Source organism: Protopterus annectens, chromosome 4.part0 (assembly GCF_019279795.1).
Source record: "Protopterus annectens isolate FY-2018-M chromosome 4.part0, PAN1.0, whole genome shotgun sequence".
Classification (NCBI taxonomy): Eukaryota; Metazoa; Chordata; order Ceratodontiformes; family Protopteridae; genus Protopterus; species Protopterus annectens.
In genome coordinates, this window is record NC_056733.1 from 249186402 (window position 1) to 249207919 (window position 21518).

A 21518-nucleotide genomic window follows, 5' to 3' on the forward strand; every position below is an offset into this window, starting at 1 on the left:
TCGGCTCCGACTCGGCACTTGCTAAGCTCGAGAGTCACTTTTACCAGCTCGAGGCAGCCCCATATCCCATGATGCAAGGCGGTAAGTACCCAGATCTCGTTTGTTGACAAAGGGCAATAACACCAAGCATAAAAATACTTCCCAAAGGAAGAAGAAACTTACAGATGGAAAAAGGACCAGGTCTGAATGGTCTTTAGCATAATAGTTTCTTATACAAGGTCTGTCCAGGCCAGGGGAAGGAGGGAGGGTCAAGAAAGAAGCGAGAGAAGACAACTAACATGGAACGTTATGGTAGGTACATAACTTCTTAATGTTAAGTTGTCAATCTCGCCTTCATTCTTGCTTGATGGGACCGCGTCCCTAGCACCTCTATCCTGGGTGGCTCAATGGAACAAACTCTTGAGGACTGTAGAGCCAAAACTGGCTCTGTCCCTGGAGGCAAAGTCCAATTTGTAATGGGAAACAAAAGTGTGAGGAGTAGCCCAAGTGGCCGCTGCACAAATAGTGTCCAAAGGAACTCTAGCTTGAAAAGCTGTAGAAGTAGCTAAACTCCTAGTTGAATGTGCTTTAGGTTTTGAGCACAGCTGTTTTTCCCTGAGCGTATAAATTTCAGTGATGACCGAAGAAAGCCATCTGGACAAAGTCACTTTAGAAACAGGAAGGCCTTTTTTATTATCCGCATAGGAAACAAAAAGTTGATCAGATTTTCTAAATTTTTTTGTTCTGTCCAAATAATATCTAAGTTGACGATGGACATCAAGATAATGTAGCTTTTGTTCAGCTCTGTCTGAATAGTTAGGGAAAAATACCGGGAGATCAACGGATTGATTCAAATTGTTCTTTGAAGCGACCTTAGGTAAAAAGGTTGGGTTAGTTCTCAAAGATACTCTGTCTTTGTGAAAAACCAAATAGGGGTCGAACCGAAGAGCATGAAGTTCAGACACCCTCCTGGCAGATGTAATAGCCACTAGGAATAAAGTTTTCCAAGAAAGATATTTCAGGGAACAAGAAACAGCTGGCTCGAAGGGGGGAAGAATCAAGGATGTCAGCACTAAATTTAGATCCCACTGAGGAGGAGGATTCCTGATTGGAGGCTTTAGTAGGAAAATTCCTTTCAAGAAGGCCCTGCAGAGCCTATGGGACATAATATTATGATCTGCTATCCCGACATGAAAATTGGAAATAGCAGCCAATTGAACCCTGACTGTGGAAGAAGAAGAGCCTGCATGAAAAATCTCTGCTAAGAAGTCCAGAACTGCCTGAACAGGGGCAGTAAAAGGATCAATATTTTGGGCCTTAGCCCAATAAGAGAAACGTTTCCATTTGCTTGTGTAAATCCTCCTGGTAGAGGATTTTAGTGAAGCTACTATGATGTCTCTAACTGGGTTAGAGATCAAAGGAAGCCTGGCTAAGGAAGGAAGTGGAGCAACCATGCTGTGAGGTTGAGAGAAGGGATTGACCGGTGCAGCTGACCGGATTAGTGAATCAGTAGATCTGGCACTGGGTCCAGATGCCACGGCCGCACCAAAAGGTGATGATGGAGGAACGGGAACCAAACTTGTCGAGGCCAGTAAGGGGCAATGAGAATCAATTTGGCTCTCAAAACGGTAGCTTTCTGGATCACCTGAGGGATCAGAGGAAATGGAGGGAAGGCATAAAGAAGTCCCTGGGGCCAATCCTGGGTCAGAGCGTCTCTGGGGGGATGGCCTGATAGAGGGAAGAGGCTGAAGAAGTCTGGACATTTGCTGTTTTGGGGAGTAGCAAAAGATCGCAACATGGGCGACCCCATTCCAGAAAAATCTCTTCCGCTATAGATTGCTTGAGAGACCACTCGTGAGGCATGAGGATAGCTCTGCTCAATCTGTCCGCTATAATGTTGGTTTTCCCAGGGATATGCGTTGCTACCAGAAACCGATGAGAGGAGATCGCCCATTGCCAAAGTCTGAGCGCTTCGACACAAGGGGTAGGACTTGGTTCCGCCCTGTTTGTTGATATACCAAACTACAGACATGTTGTCTGTGTGGACTGCAATTGTCCCTACGGGAAGAAAGTCGTTGAGGGCTTGCAACGTTAAAAGCACTGCTCTCATCTCCAGGACATTTATGTGCAGATGGTACCAACGGTTGCCACGTCCCCATGAACCATCCTGCCCTGATAATGACCCCCACCCGATCAGGGAGGCATCCGTGGTGACAGTGGCTATCGGGACGGAGGTACAAAGCATCTGCCTTGGTGAACCTGAGACGATGTGATCCACCAAGCAAGATGCTCTTTGCATGTCTGTGTCACCAGAATCTGGTGACGCATTGAAGTTGCTGGTATGACCACTGTGTGAACAGCATCCACTGAAGAAGGCGCATGTAGAATCGAGCCAGGGAAGAAGAGTAATGGCCGCAGCCATGAGACCTAATACCTTTAGAACCATTCTGGCCTGTATTTTCTTGCTGGCCAGAATGATCCTGACACGAGTCTGAATGTCTGAAACTCTTTGTTCTGTAAGGGTAGCTGACATCCGAACAGTGTTTAAGTTTGCGCCTATGAAGGTAATAGACTGGCAGGGCGATAAGGATGACTTTTCGAAGTTGATTGAGATGCCCAAATGAGAACAAAGGTCTATTGTGTAATCCCTGGCTTGTATAAGCTGATGCCTGGTGGTGGCTGACAGGAGCCAGTCGTCGAGATACGGAAACACCTGGAATCCTTGACGTCTCAGGTGAGCCGTGACCACTGCCATGCATTTGGTGAACACTCTGGGGCTGTAGTGAGACCAAAGGGCAGGGCTCTGAACTGGAAATGACTGGACCCCAGCCGAAGCGGAGAAATCTCCTGGAGCGTCTGTGAATTTTGATGTGATAGTACGCATCCTGAAGATCTATTGAGCACATCCAGTTGTCCTTCTGTAAGAAGGGCAGAATTGACTGAAGAGTGACCATTCGAATCTTGTCTTCCTGACAGACTTGTTGAGTCTGCTGAGATCCAATATTGGTCTCCAGTCTCCCGTCTTTTGGGGACCAAAAGAACCTTGAGTAGATTCCGGCTCTGAATGGTCTATTGTAACTGGCTGAATGGCTCTTTTTGCAGTAGTTTTGCGATTTCTAACTCTGCAATGTCCCTTAGACCGGTGGTACATCTGGAAGGGAATTTGAGGGAAAGGACTTTCCTCGAAAGGAATTATGTAACCCTTGGATATGATCGACTGTACCCATGTGTCTTGAGTGAGGGAATGCCAGGCTTCTGGGTACAGTGTTAATCTTCCCCCGGCTGCCTCCAAGCAGGGACAGCCGGGCAACACCCTAGGGATGCTGAAAGGGTTTATCAGAGTGAGGCGCCCTGTTTCCCTGGTTCTTGGACCCCTCTGCCTCTAGAGCGTCTGTTATTGTTACCCCCTCTGCCTCTAGGGGTAAACTGGCCACGTGAATCCGGCGTGACTCCTTGGGATTTACGGAACCACATCTTCCCACCCTTCTGTCCTTTGGGATAAGGCCTAGAAGGGGTGGAAAAACGGACTCCAACAGCAGAAAGAGTCTTGCCGTCCTGCTCGCACCTGGTCAAGGTTTCCTTCACCTGAGGGCCAAACAAAGCTGACCCATCAAAGGGAGAATTTGTGAAGGACGCCTTAAAGGGATCCGCAAAATCACATAGCCGCATCCAGGCTTGGCGCCTAAGAGCCACACCTGTGCCTGCGGCTCTACTCGCTCCATCCGCAGCATAAGATATTAGCCGCATGGAGGAGTTTGCAATGGAATTGAGGGTTCCTAGCTGAGAAGCAATTTTTCTTGAGCCCCTGCAGCTGTAGGATCCTGAACTACTTCTCCCAGCTCCTTCAGGATATCCCTTTGGAGTCTGGTGAAGTGACATAGGTAATTCAGCAACGCATAGCAAAGGTCGCTGAGGAAAACATCCGCCACTGCACCTATCCATGGTCCTAGAGTCCTTATTAGGAGGATGGACGGGCACGGAAGGATCTGCAAGTTCCTTTTGGTGGCCGCAGCCACCACCATGGCATCAGCGGGACACCCTTAGTAAGGAATTGTTTGTCGCCGGGCAGTGATAAATTTTGAAGGCCTCCTAGGGACTGGCTCTACAGAGTCAGGAGCTGCCCACGCCTTCGTGCAATCACCTGCATAAGGGGTCGAAGGCGGAGATACCCAGGAGGTGGAGGGCCGAGATCCAAACGCCTCTAGGTATACTGACTCATCCTCAGAGGGATTGTTGGTGGGCCAGTTTCCCTCTGTTTCAGAAGTTCTAGGATGTCTGAGAAGGAGACATCCTCAGAGGGGATCTAGGGATCCCTCTGACTCATCAAAGTCAGTATCCAAGTGACAGACTCGGGAGTCTACATGCTTCCTCTTACAAGTCCTCTTCCTAGGAGGATCTCCCGAAACATCAGGAGAATCCTCGGAAGAGGGGAAATTCCCAATGGGGAAACCTGAGGCGGAGGATCTCTGGGTCCTGTAGCAAGAGAAGTGGCAGAGATGTCAACAGGTACTATAGAGGGAGGAGCTACGGAACAGACTGCTGACTGATACCAGTGGCCAGTACACTCTTCATCACCTCGAATGCTCCCTCCCAGGCAGGTCCGAGAGAACCCGCTCAAGAGCTAGGAACTCCAGGAACCACCGAAGGGAAGTCTCCGAGGCAGATGTCGGAGCCGAGCTCACCAAGGCCGAGGCTCCAAGGGGAAGAGCGGGCTCGGACAAGGGTCCGATGCCACTCACCCCTCGGAGGAGACCATGGAAGCCCGACCACGAATCCCTCTAAGGAAGGTCTCAAAGAGGAGATAAGAGTAGAGGCTGAAGGAACAGAAGGGGGTATCCGTCCTCCAGCCGTAGCAGTAACCATTCCCGAAGACTCCAACTCCAAGCTCTGGGGTAGAGTTGAAGGAGGAACTGTAACGGGGTGTGGACCAACAGTCGTCTGTTGAGACGGACTGTGTAACATTTGGGCCAGTACCTGTGACTTGAGTAATCTACTGACCACTCTCTCTAGGTCATGATCTGACAACCTGGATGACCTTGAAGATCGGCTCCGATGGCTCCGTTCCGATAGAAGAGGTGAAGCCGGAGCCGAAAGTATCGGCTCCAAGGAAGGAGACCTCGACCTCTTCCTGGAATGAGCCATCGGAGCCGATACAGTAGATCCTGTCGGAGCCGACCTCTCTGTGCCGACAGGACGCCTCGATGTATCGGCTCCAGCCGGAGCCGATACAGCCACCAAAGTAACGGTGTCGGAGCCGACACCGATGCCTGTGCCACATGGGTGTCGGAGCCGATCGGAGCCGACATCGAAGTGGTCAATACAGATTCGGCACCGATAGCCATCGGTGCCGAAGGCTTTGTCAAGCTAGAATCGGCTCCAGCCGGAGCCGATCTCGACTCAGTACGAGTCGGAGCCGAGGCCGCAGGCTTAGGTACAGAAGCCTGGGCCTTGGAAGGTTTTACTGATTTTGGTGGAGCCGACTTAGCCGGAGAGCCCTCCGGCTTAAGAAGGCCCCTAAGAATCAGTTTATTCCGTCTCTCCTGCAGGACTCTCTGGCTGAAGGAGTGACAAATAGCACAGGAGTCCTGCAGGTGAAGAGGGCCCAGACAATACAGGCAAGAAGTGTGACCGTCTGTCAGAGACATCTTCTGACAGCACGAGTCACACTTCTTAAAACCTGAGACCCTCTCCTTTGACATGGTGCCGAAAAACACACACACACACACACCAGTCAAAATTAAGTTAAATAAAATACCAAAAGGTATCTATAAAGCAACACACACACCCTAACAGGGGGGGGATGGGATAGGGAAAAGATTGACCAACAAAAAATTAAAGGCGACAGGGAATTTCTGTCAGAAAAGGTACAAATTAAACTTAAAAACTATCAATAAAAGGTTTTTGACTAAAAAGGGGCTTAAATATCACAAAAGTGAACAACTTACCAGGAGCTGGCAAAAAGAAGACCTCCTAAGCGAAGCGGCAAACGAGATCTGGGTACTTACCACCTTGCATCATGGGATATGGGGCTGCCTCGAGCTGGTAAAAGTGACTCTCGAGCTTAGCAAGTGCCGAGTCGGAGCCAAGGGATCGGCTCCGAACCCATCAAGCAAGAATGAAGGCGAGATTGACAACTTAACATTTAACTTTTTCTGACATCGGACTGGAGCAAGAAAAAAGTTTCCCCAACGGGGTACTTCGCTTTGAGAAGAAGTCAGTCAGTCTTCGGACTGAAGCACGAAAATAACATCAGGAGTCAGCCAACCGGCACTTGCGAACTGCTTACACCGCACGGCAAGAAAGACTGGAGAACATGGCGTTGGCTGGCAGCTTTGTACACCTGGCGCTCTGATGTCAGGGAGCATGACTGAACAGCTGACGCCGGACCCAGACTTTGGGATTCTGGCCGACCGAGGACTGCCTGCCGGCAGAAAGAACCCTACAGTGATGACTGTAGCAGTGAAACACAAACATCCGGCAATGGGGGACGTCGTGGTCTGGGCCTAAACAAATGACAGTATGAGTGGAAGTCTCTGTGTGGTATTTGCTCTCCACAGGAGAGACTATTGTTAACTTTTTCGGACATTGGCTAGTGCAAGAAAAAAGGATCCCCAACGGGGTACTTGGGTTTAGACGGTTTCAGCTGTAATTCAAACTCTAGTAGTGTCCGACCAGCACACTTGTGAACTGCTTCTGCTACGGGCTCCACAGCAAGAAAGACTGATGTAATGGCATCAGCTGCCTTCCTTTATAGCAGTGCCGACCTGACATCAGTCAGCAAGCAACAGCAGCTGACGCAGAAAAACATCGACTCTGGTATTCCTGGCCAAGGGCTACCACAGCAGGGATAACACACAGGTGATGACTGCAACAGTGAAACACAAAGAACATCTACACCATCTTCAAGGCTTTCACCAGCTTCTAGCGAGATTGGGGGGGGGGGCAACCAGAATGGGCCTGACCTTTTTCTTGCCAGACGGCTGGCTCTCAGAATGGGAGGATTCTACAACACTGAGCCAACAACTTAAGACACTGATTCCCCTGGTAAATGGAGAAGAGACTACTACATATAGGGACTTAGACACAAAGGCCCGGCAGGGAGAACACTGTAGGAAGCTCCCAAACAAGAGACACTTGTGACAGTCTTAGTGTGGGAGGCAGATTCCCCATAAACATTTTTTTCCTTTTGGATGATATGAACACAACACACAATCAAGTAAAGGAAGACACTCCAATGTGGCACTTACCTAAAAAAAAAAAAAAAAAAAAAAAAAAAAAAAAGGTGTCTTGGTAATTAGCACAGCAGAAGAGCGTTAAAACTGATGGACCATAATGGCATTTAGACTATTGACAAAGTAGTTCTGAGTACCTATGTCCATACGTCATCTTTATGCCCCAAGTCATGTGGAAGAATACATGTGACATATGGCATCTATAACAGCTGAAGGCGTTGGTATACTGGTTGGAGATTGGGCTATCCTTGGCAGGAGACCCCTTAAATAAATACTGTCACAGTAATATGAAGGGACAGCAAGAGTTAGTTTCATACTAATAAAAGCCACAAATTAAAACTACACAGCACACAAAGATAGACAGACAGCCGTTACACTCTGAACTGCACCATACACTAGATAAAACAAATGTCAACACTTGCACACAAAAGGCTACTTAATACAAACCTTGACCACTCCGCACTGGTTGAAGAATTCTGCCATTTCTTCCACTGTAACATTTTCAGTCAAACCCGAAACGTAAATTGTGTCATTGTCAGAATCATCCATCTCTTCTGGTACTGTTAAAAAAAACATAAAAAAAAATTTTTCACTTCAGCACAGGTTACTTTAAACAGCAACAAAAACATTTATTCCCACTGAACTCCCATAAGAAACTCATTTATTCATGCATTTGCTAGCAGGACTAATGAAGTAGTCCAAACATCCTTTTTCAGCCAGAGTCAAAAAAGTGTAGTAAATTATGATTCAGTATACACTGCCAGAAACAGACTTACAGCTACTTACTATTCATTAACTAAGAACTCAAAAGTAGTGAAGTGTATTTTGCAGACAAGAATTGTTTAGCATACATTTCAACTTCAAGCAGTTTTACCTTCCCCCAAACTCAGACTTTTCCACTTCTTGGTACACTAATTTGGGTATGGAAAGAAAAGTTGTGCAGTCTTACCATGACCGTAGATGTTCCTCTCTTCCATGTTGTAGTATTCAACATATGGGTTTACTCCTCTTGCTTCGCGAACGTCCAGCCAGTATACAAAAGTTTTCAGTGCCTAAATGGTGTGTGGGACCGTCAGATGTGGGTCAAGACATGTGGGCCATAAAAGCGATGTCCGCATGCACCAGGCCTCAGAACTGAAAACCCAAGTCATAACCAGTCCTAGAAAGGCAACGTCAGTCTCGTCACCCAGAAAGGAAAATGCAGCCTAACAGGAGGGGAAGGAATACTGCAACATGGAAGAGGACGACATCTATGGTTATAAGACAACTTTACTCAACTTTTCTATGTCCTTGTATTCCCATGTTGCAGTATTTCACATATGGGTGACTGCCAAAGCTCAATGTGAATGAGGAGTTGGTCTAGAGGTTGTTTCTGTGAATCTGTGAAGGATAGCCCTGGCAAACCCTGCCCTAGCTCAAAATGTGGTCTAGTTTATAGTGCTTAGTAAAGGTGTGCACTGATGACCAAATAGCTGGTTCGAGAATGGTAGTGGTACCCAGAGACCCTTGAAGAAGGCTCCAGAGGAGGCCACAGCCTTGGTGGGAGTGTGCTTTAACATTACCTTGCAAAGATTTTCCATGGTATTGGTAGCAGAAGGTGATGGCTTTGGAAATCCAGATAGATGTCTGTTTGGTCACTGCCTTCTCCAGGGCCCTGAGATGAAAAGCTGGTCAGCCTGTCCGATGGACTTGGTCTTATGCAGATACCAAAGTTGTCTGGGAACATCCAGGGAGTGAAGTACTCTCTCACTGTCCCCCCTGTGGGTTAGGGAAGAAGGTAGGTATATGGCCTTTCAACACCTTGGGGATGAAAGAAGGGTTAGGTCTAAGAGCAACCATATCATTGTGGGAAACTAGGAAAGGAGGAATGCCATAAGGGCTTGTAGCTCTGATACTCTTCTGGCTGAGTTCAAAGCTACTAATACAGCTTTCCAGGAACAATGTTTTAGGGAGGCTGCCTGCTGGCTCAAATGAAGGAAGCATAAGCTTTACCAAAACGTAGTTAAAATTCCATAGAGGGAGAGATGGTTTCCTAGGGGGTCTGAGGTGAAGTACCCCTTCGAGAAAAAGCTTATCTGGAAGTCTGGATGCCAAAGGGGGATCCAGATGGAGGCGCGCTGAAATTGCAGACAAGAGAGCTTTACTGGAATAAGCCAAGCCTGTCTGCAGTAGCTCACACAAGACAGGACTAGATGGGGCTAACTTGCAAGCGGGTCCACCTTTTTAGACACTATACAGAAAACCACTTTGAAAGGTGGGATTTTCTTGTATTTGGTTTCCTGGTCTCCTGCAGGACACTTAGCACATCCTCACTGTAAAGGTGGCTGAAGGGGATCAGAATCCTATCAACCACAGGGTGAGGTGCAGCAACTGCCATTGTGGGTTTATCCGGGATCCCTTGTGCTGTCTGAGAAGGTCCATTCTGGGGGGGGGGGGGTGTAACTTGTGGTGATTGCCCTTGGACAACTGCAGAAGTAGGGGGAACCAATGCTGGCTTGGCCAGTAAGGAGTCACCAACAATATTTTTGGTCTATCCTGTTGATTTTCAGCAGGACCTTCTAAATGGGTGAGAAGGGGGGGGGGGTGTATATAGATATTTCCCCTTCCAAGAGATTGAGAAGGCATCTGTTTTCACTGTCTGCGGGTCTGGTATCCTTGTGCAAAAGCCAGGAAGTTGCCTGTTGATGAAAGAGGCAAACAGGTCTATTAGAGGTGCACCTCACCGGAGGCAAACAGGTCCATTAGAGGTGCACCTCACCGGTGGACCAGACCCACGAAGACATCCCTGTGAAGCATCCATTCGTGGTTGTGATAGCTCTGCTCAGTCTGCCTGGTAGTTGTGGAGAGAGGGGATGTAGACCGCCTGCAGGGTCACTCAGAGGTGGCTAGTTCCCATAATAGAAGAGCCAGTCTGCAAAGTATGACTTGGTCCCTCCCTGTTTGTTGATACCACAGGACTGTGATGTTGTCTGTGAAAACCTTCAACAGACCTTGCTGGAGGTAAGACAGGAAGGCCAAGAATTGCCCTCTCTCAAACATTGAAGTTGTAGTTTGTGAGGCTCCGGCCACAGGCCCTGCACCCTTCGATGGCTCAGAGTTGCTCCCCAGTCCAAGTCTGAGGCATCTGTGTGCATGACCTGTGTGGGTAGAGGTGGCTGGAGGAGAAGACCTGGTTCGTGGGTCAGTTGTGCGAGCCACCACTGACTTCCTTTGATGCATGGGAGAAGGGGAACCCTGTACTCGAGAGGATGAGTGTTGGGTCCAGACTGACTAAAAATACCTTTAACTTTCTCATATATATCTTGCTAACAGCAACATGGGGATAGTGACTGCCATGTAGCCCAAGAGTCTGAGTTACTGCCTTGCTGTCAATTCTGTAGAGTGAAGGACCAGAATCAGACGTTTAGTTAGGATTGTATTCTTTGGGAGTGGAGGTAGGCTTTCATAAGGTCTGTGTGAATTCTGCACCCCAGAAAGACAAGGTCTTATGTAGGTTCCAGGTGGGATTTTGGGAAATTTATCTGGAATCCCAGGGATTGTAGGAGAGACACTACTAGGTGTATATGTAAAAGCAAGAGGGTTTCCTTGTTGCCTGCCTGGATTAGCAGGTCGTCCAGGTAAGGGAATGCATGGATTTTCTTTGTCTTGCAGTAAGCAATCACTGGAGCCAAGCATTTGGTGAAAACCCTGGGAGCATTGTAAAGCGCGAAGGGCAAGGTAGAAAACTGAAAGGGAGAACTGCACACCAAAAACCTCCGGTATTTCCTGAATGTGGGCTTTATGGGGATGTGTAGATAAGCATCGCTTATATGCAAGGTGGCCATGAACCCTTGGGTGAGTGGGGGGGGGGGGGGTAAGGTCAACATAGTCAAGGTTCAGAGGGAAAGGTCTAAAATTGGTCTCCACGGTCCATCTTTTCTGGGAACCAGGAAAATACTGGAGTAGAAACCTATTCCTTTTGCATGTGGTGGGCACATATTCGACGGTGCCCTGGGCAAGCAGAGTTCGCAACATGGGTTGCAGGAGCTGCAACTGTTGTGTTTGGGGGCTTTGGCATGCCCTTTCACTGAGAGTGGGTGTGTGTGTGGGGTGAGCCAAAGTAAATGCTTTGGAGGATCGACAGGACCCATTTGTCTTATGTGAGCCCACACAGGAATGCAGTGAGAGAGACTAAGGGGGGGGGGTGCAAGGTCAGCAAGTAGTCAGATGCTATCTGCCCTATCTTGAAAGGGAAGCCTCTGGCTACAGGAAGGTGCGACTCTAGTTGGAGGTGGGAGCTTCCTGGTGGGTTTCATCAGCCGACGTCGGACCCAGACTTTGGAATCCGCCGACCGAGGGCTGCCTGAGGCAGGACAACCCATATGTTATGACTGCAGTTGCATTCTTGAAGGACAGAGTTTTAGCTGGGTAGTTTCTTTGAAAATGTGGAATGGAAGAAACAAGCAGGTGTTTCAAATCCTGCATTTCATTTCCTTTTTGCTGTAGTGACCTAAAAGAGGTCGGCCACTTTTGCACCAAAGGCTGAACTGTCCAGGGGTGTGTCAATAAGCTTTGCCCTAAAGTCATCAGGAAGGGGCTGTAGGTGGAGCCAGGAATACCTTCTCAGGGCAGAAGCTGCTGCTGTTGACCTAGCTGAGACTTCAGCAGTATCATAATTGCACTTTATGGAGTGCCTGGTAACCTGGGAGGGTCAGAAGAGAAGAGAAGACAGTGATGCTTTGGTAGCCCAGTCTGATGCATCATCCAGTTCCTTGGAGACCATTTCCAGGAGTGATGCAGTGCATTTTGCCATACGAGTTTGGTAATTTGTAGGCCTAAAGGACAAGGTGGCAGAGATAAAAAATTTCTTGCATGACCTTTCCATGGTCTTGCGGTCAGCTGGCAGTACAGTAGTAGTGGGTAAGATCTTAGAAGTCTTCTGCAGAGATGGAGACAGTGGCCAGGTCAACAGGTGGGCACTTTAGTAGGTACTTGGCAGTGCCAGGAATTCTGTAAAATCTGTCAGGTCTGTGTGGGACAGGTGGTTGAGATTCTGGATTTAGGGATGCTGAGAAGGATCCATGAAGGACAGGCAGTAATGGAGAAACAGCAAACTGGCTTGGGGAATCCATCTGAACGAGGGTGCAGTATCTTTTTTGTACCTCAGTCATCTCAGAGGATTCCCACTTGAAATGAACTTGATCTTACAGATAGTTTCCCCAAAGGTCAAATCCTCAACTGGGGAGTCAGGATCAACAGATTCTTCCTCTGGAGAACTATACCCCAAAGAAGAAACCTGGGAGGTGTAAAAGATTTTCAGAGGAAGAATCATAAAGGTTTTCCTCTTCCCTCATATGGTCTGAAGTTTCAGGCCTAGGGCTCAAAACTGGAGGAGGAATGCTAGCAGTCCCTGCAGAAAGAGGACGTAAGGCAATCAAGGCATTAAAACGGCTATGACTGAAGATTGGCCAATCAGCCATGCTTTCAGAAAAAAGATGCTTCCCTCTTTCTTTTTAAGGGGCTTAGCTGGCGTCTGGGGGGGGGGGCTGTAAATGACCAGAGGGATCCAACGGGCCTATTGCAATCGCTGGTTCCTCCCGCGGAGACCGATGTCGGAACAGCCTCTATGGGCATGCCCTCCACGCGGGACTGTGCGGCTTCCATAGAGGTACACACTATATCCAATGTGGCAGATTCTGATTACTCTACCAGGCAGACACTGGCCACGGGCTGAGGGTCAGACGCGAGAGGCGCAGCAGTAGTTAAAGGTCATGAAGTCTTGGCCTTCTTCGGCAGCTGAATAAGTACGCTGGATGAACATTCCATCCCTAACGCAATCTATTCTAACCTTTGATTTTCTAAGTACAGGTTTTGTGCATGCAAACTACTAATCAAAGTTTTGGGAACAAACGCATCACAAATTGGGCAGGCCTTGTAGTCATGTGACAGTCCCAAACAGAAGAGACACTGATCGCGGGTGTCGTTGTGTGGAATCTGCTGGCCGCACGTACACTTGCCCTTTCTGGATGACATGAACAGGCAATACAAGAAAAAAGGACTGAAAGGTTCCCAAACAGGGTACTTACCCGATTTCTCAACTCAGATGGCAGTGAGAGCAGGAACGAGTGGTGGGTGAGAAGTTCTGAGGGCTGGTGTGTGCAATCACTTATGGCCCATGTTTCTTAAGCCATGTCAGATGTCCCCATGCACCATTTAGGGACTGAAAACTTTTGCATACTGGCCAGACGTATGGAAAGCAAGAGGAGTAAACCCATACGTGGAATACTGCAACATGGGAATAGGACATCTTCCATTAAGAATCCTGCTTTCCAAGCTAAGTTCAAATGGAGGGGAATAAGGACAGTGTTTGCTTTTATAGCATAAAAATGCACGTCATAACATGGTACAATTGCTTTCTTAACTGGCCTGAAATGTAAGACTCCTTTCATAAACCACTGCATGTAGAGGGATGGTTCCACAGGCGCAGCAAGCTGCTATGGCTGATATGTGGACCTTTATGGAAGTGTATACTATGTCTGTGTACACAGTTCTGTCAAATAATCTAGGACTCGTATTACTTGTACTTCAGTACATGACTTCTTTGGCAACATATGGAGAAATTCAACTGCCAAATACAATTTCCTTATGAATGGTCTCTTGGCCTCAGTCTCCCTCACTATGATGCCTAAAATGTATTAATGTCTCAGCTTTCAAGCTGTCAAAGTACTGACATTCATGACATGCTATCCAGTCTTTATCGGTGTGTCAGTTTGGGTTGGCAAGAATAGTTGTGTAAAATCTTACCATAACCATAGATGTCCTTTTCCATGTTGCAGTATTCTTAGTGTGGGATTCCCCACCTCAGGCGACCCGAAGTTCCGAGGTCTGTGTATGCAGACGTAACATTTAAGGTCCCTGGTTTATGGTCCTGTGTGACATCCCACACATCTTCAGCAACCAGGCTTAAGCTTTTGTATAGGAGCCAATGTTCGGGCCGCCTGAGGTGGGGGAATCCCACACTAAGAATACTGCAACATAGGAATAGGACATCCATAAATCCGGGTAAAATCTCGGTCTTCTAGCCAAGTCCACCAGGTCTTCCTTAACCATAAGCCTGAGGTACAGAAACCAGTGTTGCCTGGACTTTATTGAAGGGAGACTAAAAGATTACCTCTGTTGCTCCACCAGAAACTATTGAATCCTTTGAGAATAGTGGTAGGAATGGGAAGGCATACAGGAACTTCTCCCTCCAACAAATGCCAAATGTCATTTATTGCCTCAGATTTGGAGTGCAGTGCTCTAGCACAGGCACTTTTGATCTGACCATTTCCATGCGAGTCACCACTGATGGCATTCCACCACTTCACAATTAGAGACAGACCTGCACAGGTACCTGCCATTTGTGGAATCCACTGCTACTGATGTAACACCTTGAGCTCCGCAAAACACTGAATTTATTCCAATTAAAATTAAGCGCTTTCGTCCGGACAATGTCTGGACTTCATCAGAACCTCTTGATCACCACATTGCCACTGTGGTTAGAAAGTCCTGTGTGGCACATCTCATTACTAAGGGTTTTGCATCCAGGAAAGTCATAGTCTCCCCTCTACTCTTCACTCACTAGGCCAATCGAGTACAATGCCTCATTTGGCATGTACCCCACTAGACACCTACAACTGGAGAGGGCGCAAAAATACCTCATAAAGAGGATCTTTGGCCTTAAACACTTTCTATATGGACAGACTGAAAAAAATCCAACTATTCTCCATTTCATATCGCCTACTTGGCGGCGATCTCTGTTAGACTTAGACCCAGCTCTGTTAGAAATGCTGCATCTAAAGAAATATCAATCCCTCCGCACTACACGCTCCAGAGACCACAACCTTAACACAATCAACAAAACAAGCTGGAGGGACAGGTTCATAACAGTCTGCCCATGCTATGGAATAGACCTTCACATACATGTCAGACAGAGTGCCTCACTGGCCCTCAAAGAAATCTTGATGAGTGGATGGGAAATAGAAAATTCACCTCTGGGATCACTCCAGTGGCTACTTGACAGAGGCACTAGGAACTAAGGTTGGGTGGCACAATGCCAGGGTAATCCTATGGACTAGGCTTGTAAAGGCTCCAGGGCCATTAACCTAGTACACACCTATGAACCTATGATGGAGGAAACCTTTAATGAACAGGTTCAGGTATGATAAATCCAGGATAGGTTTCCAGAGCCCATCCTTTTTTGGAACTACAAAAAGGTGGGAGTAGAAGCCTAGTCCCTCCTGTCCTGGGGGAACTGGTTCGATGGTTCTTTGAGATAAAAGAACCTGCAGGATGGGAGGGAATAGGAGAAGCTGATTTTTGGAAGGGTAAGGTATCCTTTTTTGGTGATGGTTTTTCTTTCCAGGATAGAAAGAATAGTTGTGAAAGATCGTACCATAACCATAGATGTCCTTCTCTTCCATGCTGCAGTATTCTAGTTGTGGTATTTCCTGCCCTAAGGCAACGGGTACGTCAGCTCCAATACAAAAGCTTCAGCTTGGCTGTTGCAGCGTGCATGGGACGTCAGACATAAGGCAATATACCAGGGACCTTAAATATGACGTCCGCATGCACAATCCTCAGAACATGAAGGCCAGCAGGAGGAATGCCAGTGGGGACAGGTGTGTGACCTTGGTGTCCTTCAGTATCAAATAGGTCTGGGTCTTAGCTGGAGCTAAAGGAGAAAGAATTGGGGGTAATGGTGGGTGGGAAGGAATAATGCAACATGGAAGAGAAGGACATCTATAGTTATGGTAAGATCTTACACAACTTTTCCATGTTTTAGTCCTATGTTGCAGTATTCTACTTGTGGAGATTAGATGGATGAAAGGGTGCTGAAGAGGATTCTACCAATTGCCCTGGCAAATCCTGCCCATGCGCTGGACACTTGGTCAGTTTGCAATGTTTGGTGAAAGTGGGGATAATGGACCATGTTGGCTGCTTCCATAATGGATGCAGTGTCCAAAACTTTTATGAAAGCCTTGGAGGAGGCCACAGCTCTAGTGGAATGGGCCTTTACTCCCACTGTTTTTTTTTCATGGTGGGAATAACAGTTTTCCTGATTCAGCAGGCAATGGCTAGTGTGGAGACTGCCTTGCCCAAGGCTCTGGGGTGAAAGACAAAGAGCTGCTTAGATTTTTTTTTTCCGCTTTCGTCCGTAGACTTCATCAGAATGAAGAAATACACACAAAATGAAACCTTAAATACAACACTGATAAGAAACCACTGATGCTAATCATTCAATTAATGACTCATACATTTAATTTGCCACTGAAAGATGATAGAAATGCTCTTTTTAAGCATAGTATAGTGTGTAAGAATTTTAAAAAATTTTTATTTTCAATATTAGAAGTTTGTCACAGGGATATGAGGGAGGGGGATTTTAAGAACTTTTTGTTACAGAGGGAAACCCAGTGGCAAATTAAATTAAAATCAGATCACCCTCCCGGACTCGAGTCCATTAATGTGAAATGTTTTTTGAAGTATCAAAAGTTGAAAGTGGACAAAAGCAATGATTTTGTTTGCTTACATATCACATAAATTAATATATTTAAATGTTACATATATAAAGAATTTTTTAACAATTATATATATATTTTTTTTTAAATGTATGAGTCATTAATTGAATGATTAGCATCAGTGGTTTGTTATCAGTGTTGTATTTAAGGTTTCATTTTGTGTGTATTTCTTCATTCTGATGAAGTCTACGGACGAAAGCGGAAAATAAAATTGTGTTACGCTATTTTTGGTGTGTTACTTCAGCTGCTGTCGGCTTTGTGCTTTCCTGGTCTTTTTTGGTTGTTGGTTTTTTACTAGCTGCTTAGATTTCATAACTGTTTTGGTTTTCTTCGGGTAGAATCTTAGTTGCCTGTGCACATCTAAGGAGTGCAGTTATTCTCTCCCCTGCATTAGAGGGGAATTGGAAAGAAGGTGGACAGATTGGTTTAGAGACAAGTAATTGACTACCTTGGGCATAAAGGATGGATTAGTTTGCAGGGTGACCGTCTCTGCGGAATGTGGAGTCGGGAGGGTAGGTTATTAAGGCCTGCAACTTTGACACCCTTCTGGCTAAAATTATAGCTACTAGGACAGTTTTCCATGCACACATTTGTAGGGAAGCACCACCGACCAGTTCTAAAGAGTGTTGGGTTAGTTTTTCCAGGATGTAGTAAAGGTCCCAGGGCGAAGGGATAGGTTTCCCTGGTGGTCTTATGTGTAAGATCCCTTTAAGGAAGTGCTATGTCGACCCTGGCTAGCAAGAGGGGATCAAGTGGCAAAGCAAGCTGATGCAGCAGAAGGGTGAATGTTCACTGAAGAGTAGGAAAGTCCGCTTTTAATCAATTGGCATACAACAGAGGACAAGAGGGGCATCTGGAGAGCAAGGGTCCATTCCCTTGATCAGACACCACTTTGTAAATCTTTCCCACTTAGCTAGGCAAGAATTTCTGGTGGTAGGCTTCCTTGCCTCCCTCAGTACGGAAAGCACGTCCTCTGAGTAGTGGTGTCTGAAGGGGATCAAAAGTTTTTCACCCACAGAGTCAGGGATAAAAACTGCAAGTGTGGGTGAAGAACAGTTAGTCTTTTGTCAGTAGGTCCACCTTGTAGGGTAACTTGTAGTGACTGCCCTTGGCTAGATTGAGGAGTAGATGGAAAGTACAGTTTTGTACCTAACATAAATGTAGATGTTAGAGTGTTCACCCTGCTGCAGTCATCACACTTGGGTTATCCTGCCGTCAGGCAGTCCCGCAGTCGGCCCGAATTCCAAGGTCTTGGTCCGGTGTCAGTTGTCACTTCTTCCCTGATGCCAGTGCGCCAGGGGTATACAAGAGGCATCCAACGCCATTTTCTTCAGTTTTCCTTGATATGTTCAGCTAGTTCAGAGGGGATGGAGGGAGGGTAACCTGGACTGCAGCAGGGTGAACACTCGAACATCTACATTTATGGTAGGTACAAAACTGTACTATGTTCATCGTGTTACCCTGCTGCAGTCATCACACTTGGGTTGAATCCCAAAGCTAAGGATGGGTGGTGGAGTTAAACAGGGTTAGAAGAGGCAAGCAGGCCCTGCAAAACTGCAGTGGCAAAACAAGCTCTAGTCTTAGAATATAGAGGTAAGTGATGGTGCTTGGTGAAGGTGTGCACTGAACTCCAGGTTGCAGCTTACAGAATATCCTTGGTTGGCACTCCCGAGAAAGGTTGCTGATGTAGCTGTAGCCCTGGTGGAGTGGGACCTAATATTAGCAGGTACCGGTTTCCCATGATGAGTGTAGCAGAAAAGTACAGTTTTGTACCTACCATAAATGTAGATGTCCGATAGGTATGCATCTGCAGTCCTAACATATGGGTTGTCCTGCCTCAGGCAGCCCTTCGGTCGGCCGGATTCCAAAGTCTGGGTCTGGCCTCGGCTGATGTCGCATTTCACCCGACATCATAGCTGCTGTTTACTGGGTATAAAGGCATCAGCCGACGCCATTTTCCTCAGTGTTTCTTGCCCCAGATGCCAGGTGCCATCTATGAAGGCTAAATTTGGATAAATGCAAATACCAAACGGTAGAGAGCAAACAATATAAATATATATATATATATATATATACATATATATATACAAACAAATACACCATAATAGATTCTCCCAGCTAGCTAAAAGAGGGGTAAATACCCTAGGAATACCACAGAGGGGAAGGAGGGTGGGTAATCCTGACTGCAGATGCATACCTATCGGACATCTACATTTATGGTAGGTACAAAACTGTACTATGTCCTTCAAGGATGCATCTGCAGTCCTAACATATGGGTAGAATACCATAGCCAAACTGGGGGAGGAGGCACTAAGATAAAGATGGTGTAGTTAAGATCCCTTGCAAAACAGCAGTTGCAAAACCTGCTCGGGATCTAGAATATAAGGGAAGATTATAATGCTTGGCAAATGTATGCACGGAGCTACAAGTAGCAGCTTCTAAAATGTCTTTGGTAGCCACTCCTCGTAGGAAAGCTGTAGTGGTGGCTGTAGCTCTTGTGGAATGAGGTCTGATATTTTCAGGAGTTGTCTTTCCATGAAAAGAGTAGCAAAATCGAATGCAATTTCCTATCCATTTTGAGATGGTCTGTTTTGAAATTGCTTTTCCTTGCATTCCTGTTGCATATGCTACCAGAAGCTGGTCAGTTTTTCTGCTGGTCTTAGTTCTGTCCAGATAGTAGCGTAATTGTCTGTGCACATCCAAGGTATGTAGCAGTCTTTCCCCCCTGTTCTGTGGGTTGGGGAGTAGGTAAATGAATCGCTTGGTTCAATGATACTCTGGAGACCACTTTCGGCATAAAGGTAGGGTTAGTTCTCAGAGAGACTCTGTCCTGATGGAAGATAAGGAAGGGTTGTACTGCCATTAATGCCTGTAACTCAGATACCCTTCTTGCTGAAGTGATTGCTAGCAGGAAAGCAGTTTTCCAAGACAAGAACTGTAATTCTGCTGTTGCTGCTGGTTCAAAAGGGGGAAGTGTTAACTTTTCCAGCACAAAGTTGAGATCCCATATAGGTAAAGGTGGTTTTCTTGGAGGTTTTACATTTTTGATTCCTCTCAAGAACTGCCTGAGTAGAGGATGAGAGAAGACAGGAGGATCCATGTTGTATTCTGCTGAAATTGCTGATGCATAAATCTTAATGGAGGAGTAAGACAGGCCATTGTGGAACAGTTCTGCTAAATATTCCAGGATGTGTGCTATGTTTGCCAATGAGACATTTTCTCCCTTTGCTGCACTCCAAATGAGGTATCTTTTCCACTTGGCTGAATAAGTCTTCCTTGTGGAAGGTCTGCGTGCCTCCAGGATAATGTCCTTAACCCTCTGGGATAAGCCTGGGTTATTTTGTTTTATGCAATATTCCAAGCAGTTAGCTGCAGTGTTTTCAAGTTTGGATGTAGGATCTTGTAGTTGTCCTGTGTTAGAAGTAAGGGACATAGAGGTAGAGGCCATGCATGTGTCCGAGACATGCTTCTCAGTAGCAGATACCAATGTTGCCTCGGCCAGTCTGGAGCTATCAGGATTACCCTTGGCTGATCCTCTCTGATCTTCAGTAGAACTTTGTACATCAAGGGAAGAGGTGGAAATGCATATGCTGTCAGGTTTTTCCAGCTGAAGGAAAGGGAGTCCACCCTCCAAGCAAGTGGGTGGTATGCTCTTGTGCAGAATTTCTTCAATTGGTGGTTGTGTGGAGAGGCGAACAGGTCTATCTCTGGTAGTCCCCATTTCTTTGTTATGGCTTTGAAGATATCTGGATGCAGCATCCATTCGTGAGCATCCGTGGTAGTTCTGCTTAAGGTGTCTGCTAGAGAATTTTCTTTTCCTGGTACAAATCTGGCCTGAAGTTGAATGATGAGATTCAGGGCCACATTCCACAGGTCCATTGCCATCCGGCATAGAGGATATGAATGTGTACCTCCCTGTTTGTTGATGTACCAACAAGACTGTGGTATTGTCGGTCCTTATCAGCAGATGACCCTGTTGGAGTGGTCTGAATGCCTGGATAGCATGTTTCACTGCCAGCAACTCCTTTAGATTTATGTGTAGATTCAGCTGGTCTTGGGTCCATAGGCCTTGAATACACTTGTCCACCATGTGTGCCCCCCCATCCTAGGTCTGAGGCGTCCGTGGTGATGGTCTGGCTTGGATGAGGTTTGTGGAAAGGCAAGCCTCTGCTCAACTGACAGGCCTGAGACCACCACAGGAATTTTTGCTTCAGGCATGGAATTATTGGAATCTGGGCTTCTAGACTGTGCTTGTGTTGAGACCATACATTCCTTAGGTACCATTGTAGCTTTCTCATATGCAGCCTGGCATGTGGAACCAATATTATGCAGGATGCCATGTAGCCCAGGGCGTGCAGGACTTTCCTTGCAGTAAGCCGAGTTTGTGTTGTTAATGTCATGAAGTAGGCTGGTAGTTGCTTTTGTTTTTCTTCTGTGAGAAAAGCCATCTGAGTTTATGTATCCAGTTCTGCACCCAAGAATGTTATCCTTTGGGATGGTACAAGTCTTGACTTTTGCATGTTGACTGTGTATCCCAAGGCTTGCAACAGTTGTATGACATTTTCCAAATCTTTTGTTAATTTTGACTTGTTGTCCGCTTGTATTAGGCAGTCGTCCAGGTATGGGTAAATTTGAATTCCCTGAAGCCTGCAATGAGCAATTACTGATGCCAGGCATTTCGTGAATACTCTGGGCGCAGTAGATAAGCCAAAAGGCAATGCTGAGAATTGATAATGCTCTGATCCTGCAAGAAATCTGAGGTGTCTTCTGC

General features: G+C 46.6%; 1 protein-coding gene across 1 annotated transcript in view; it reads right to left on the reverse strand.

Moving 5' to 3' along the window:
* EWSR1 (EWS RNA binding protein 1) overlaps positions 1-21518 on the reverse strand; it is a 654399-nt gene that overhangs the window by 563186 nt on the left and 69695 nt on the right. The window contains exon 3 of the mRNA XM_044068243.1: positions 7659-7771. Coding sequence (XP_043924178.1) covers positions 7659-7771 — 113 coding nt within the window. The remainder of the gene's footprint in view (positions 1-7658; positions 7772-21518) is intronic.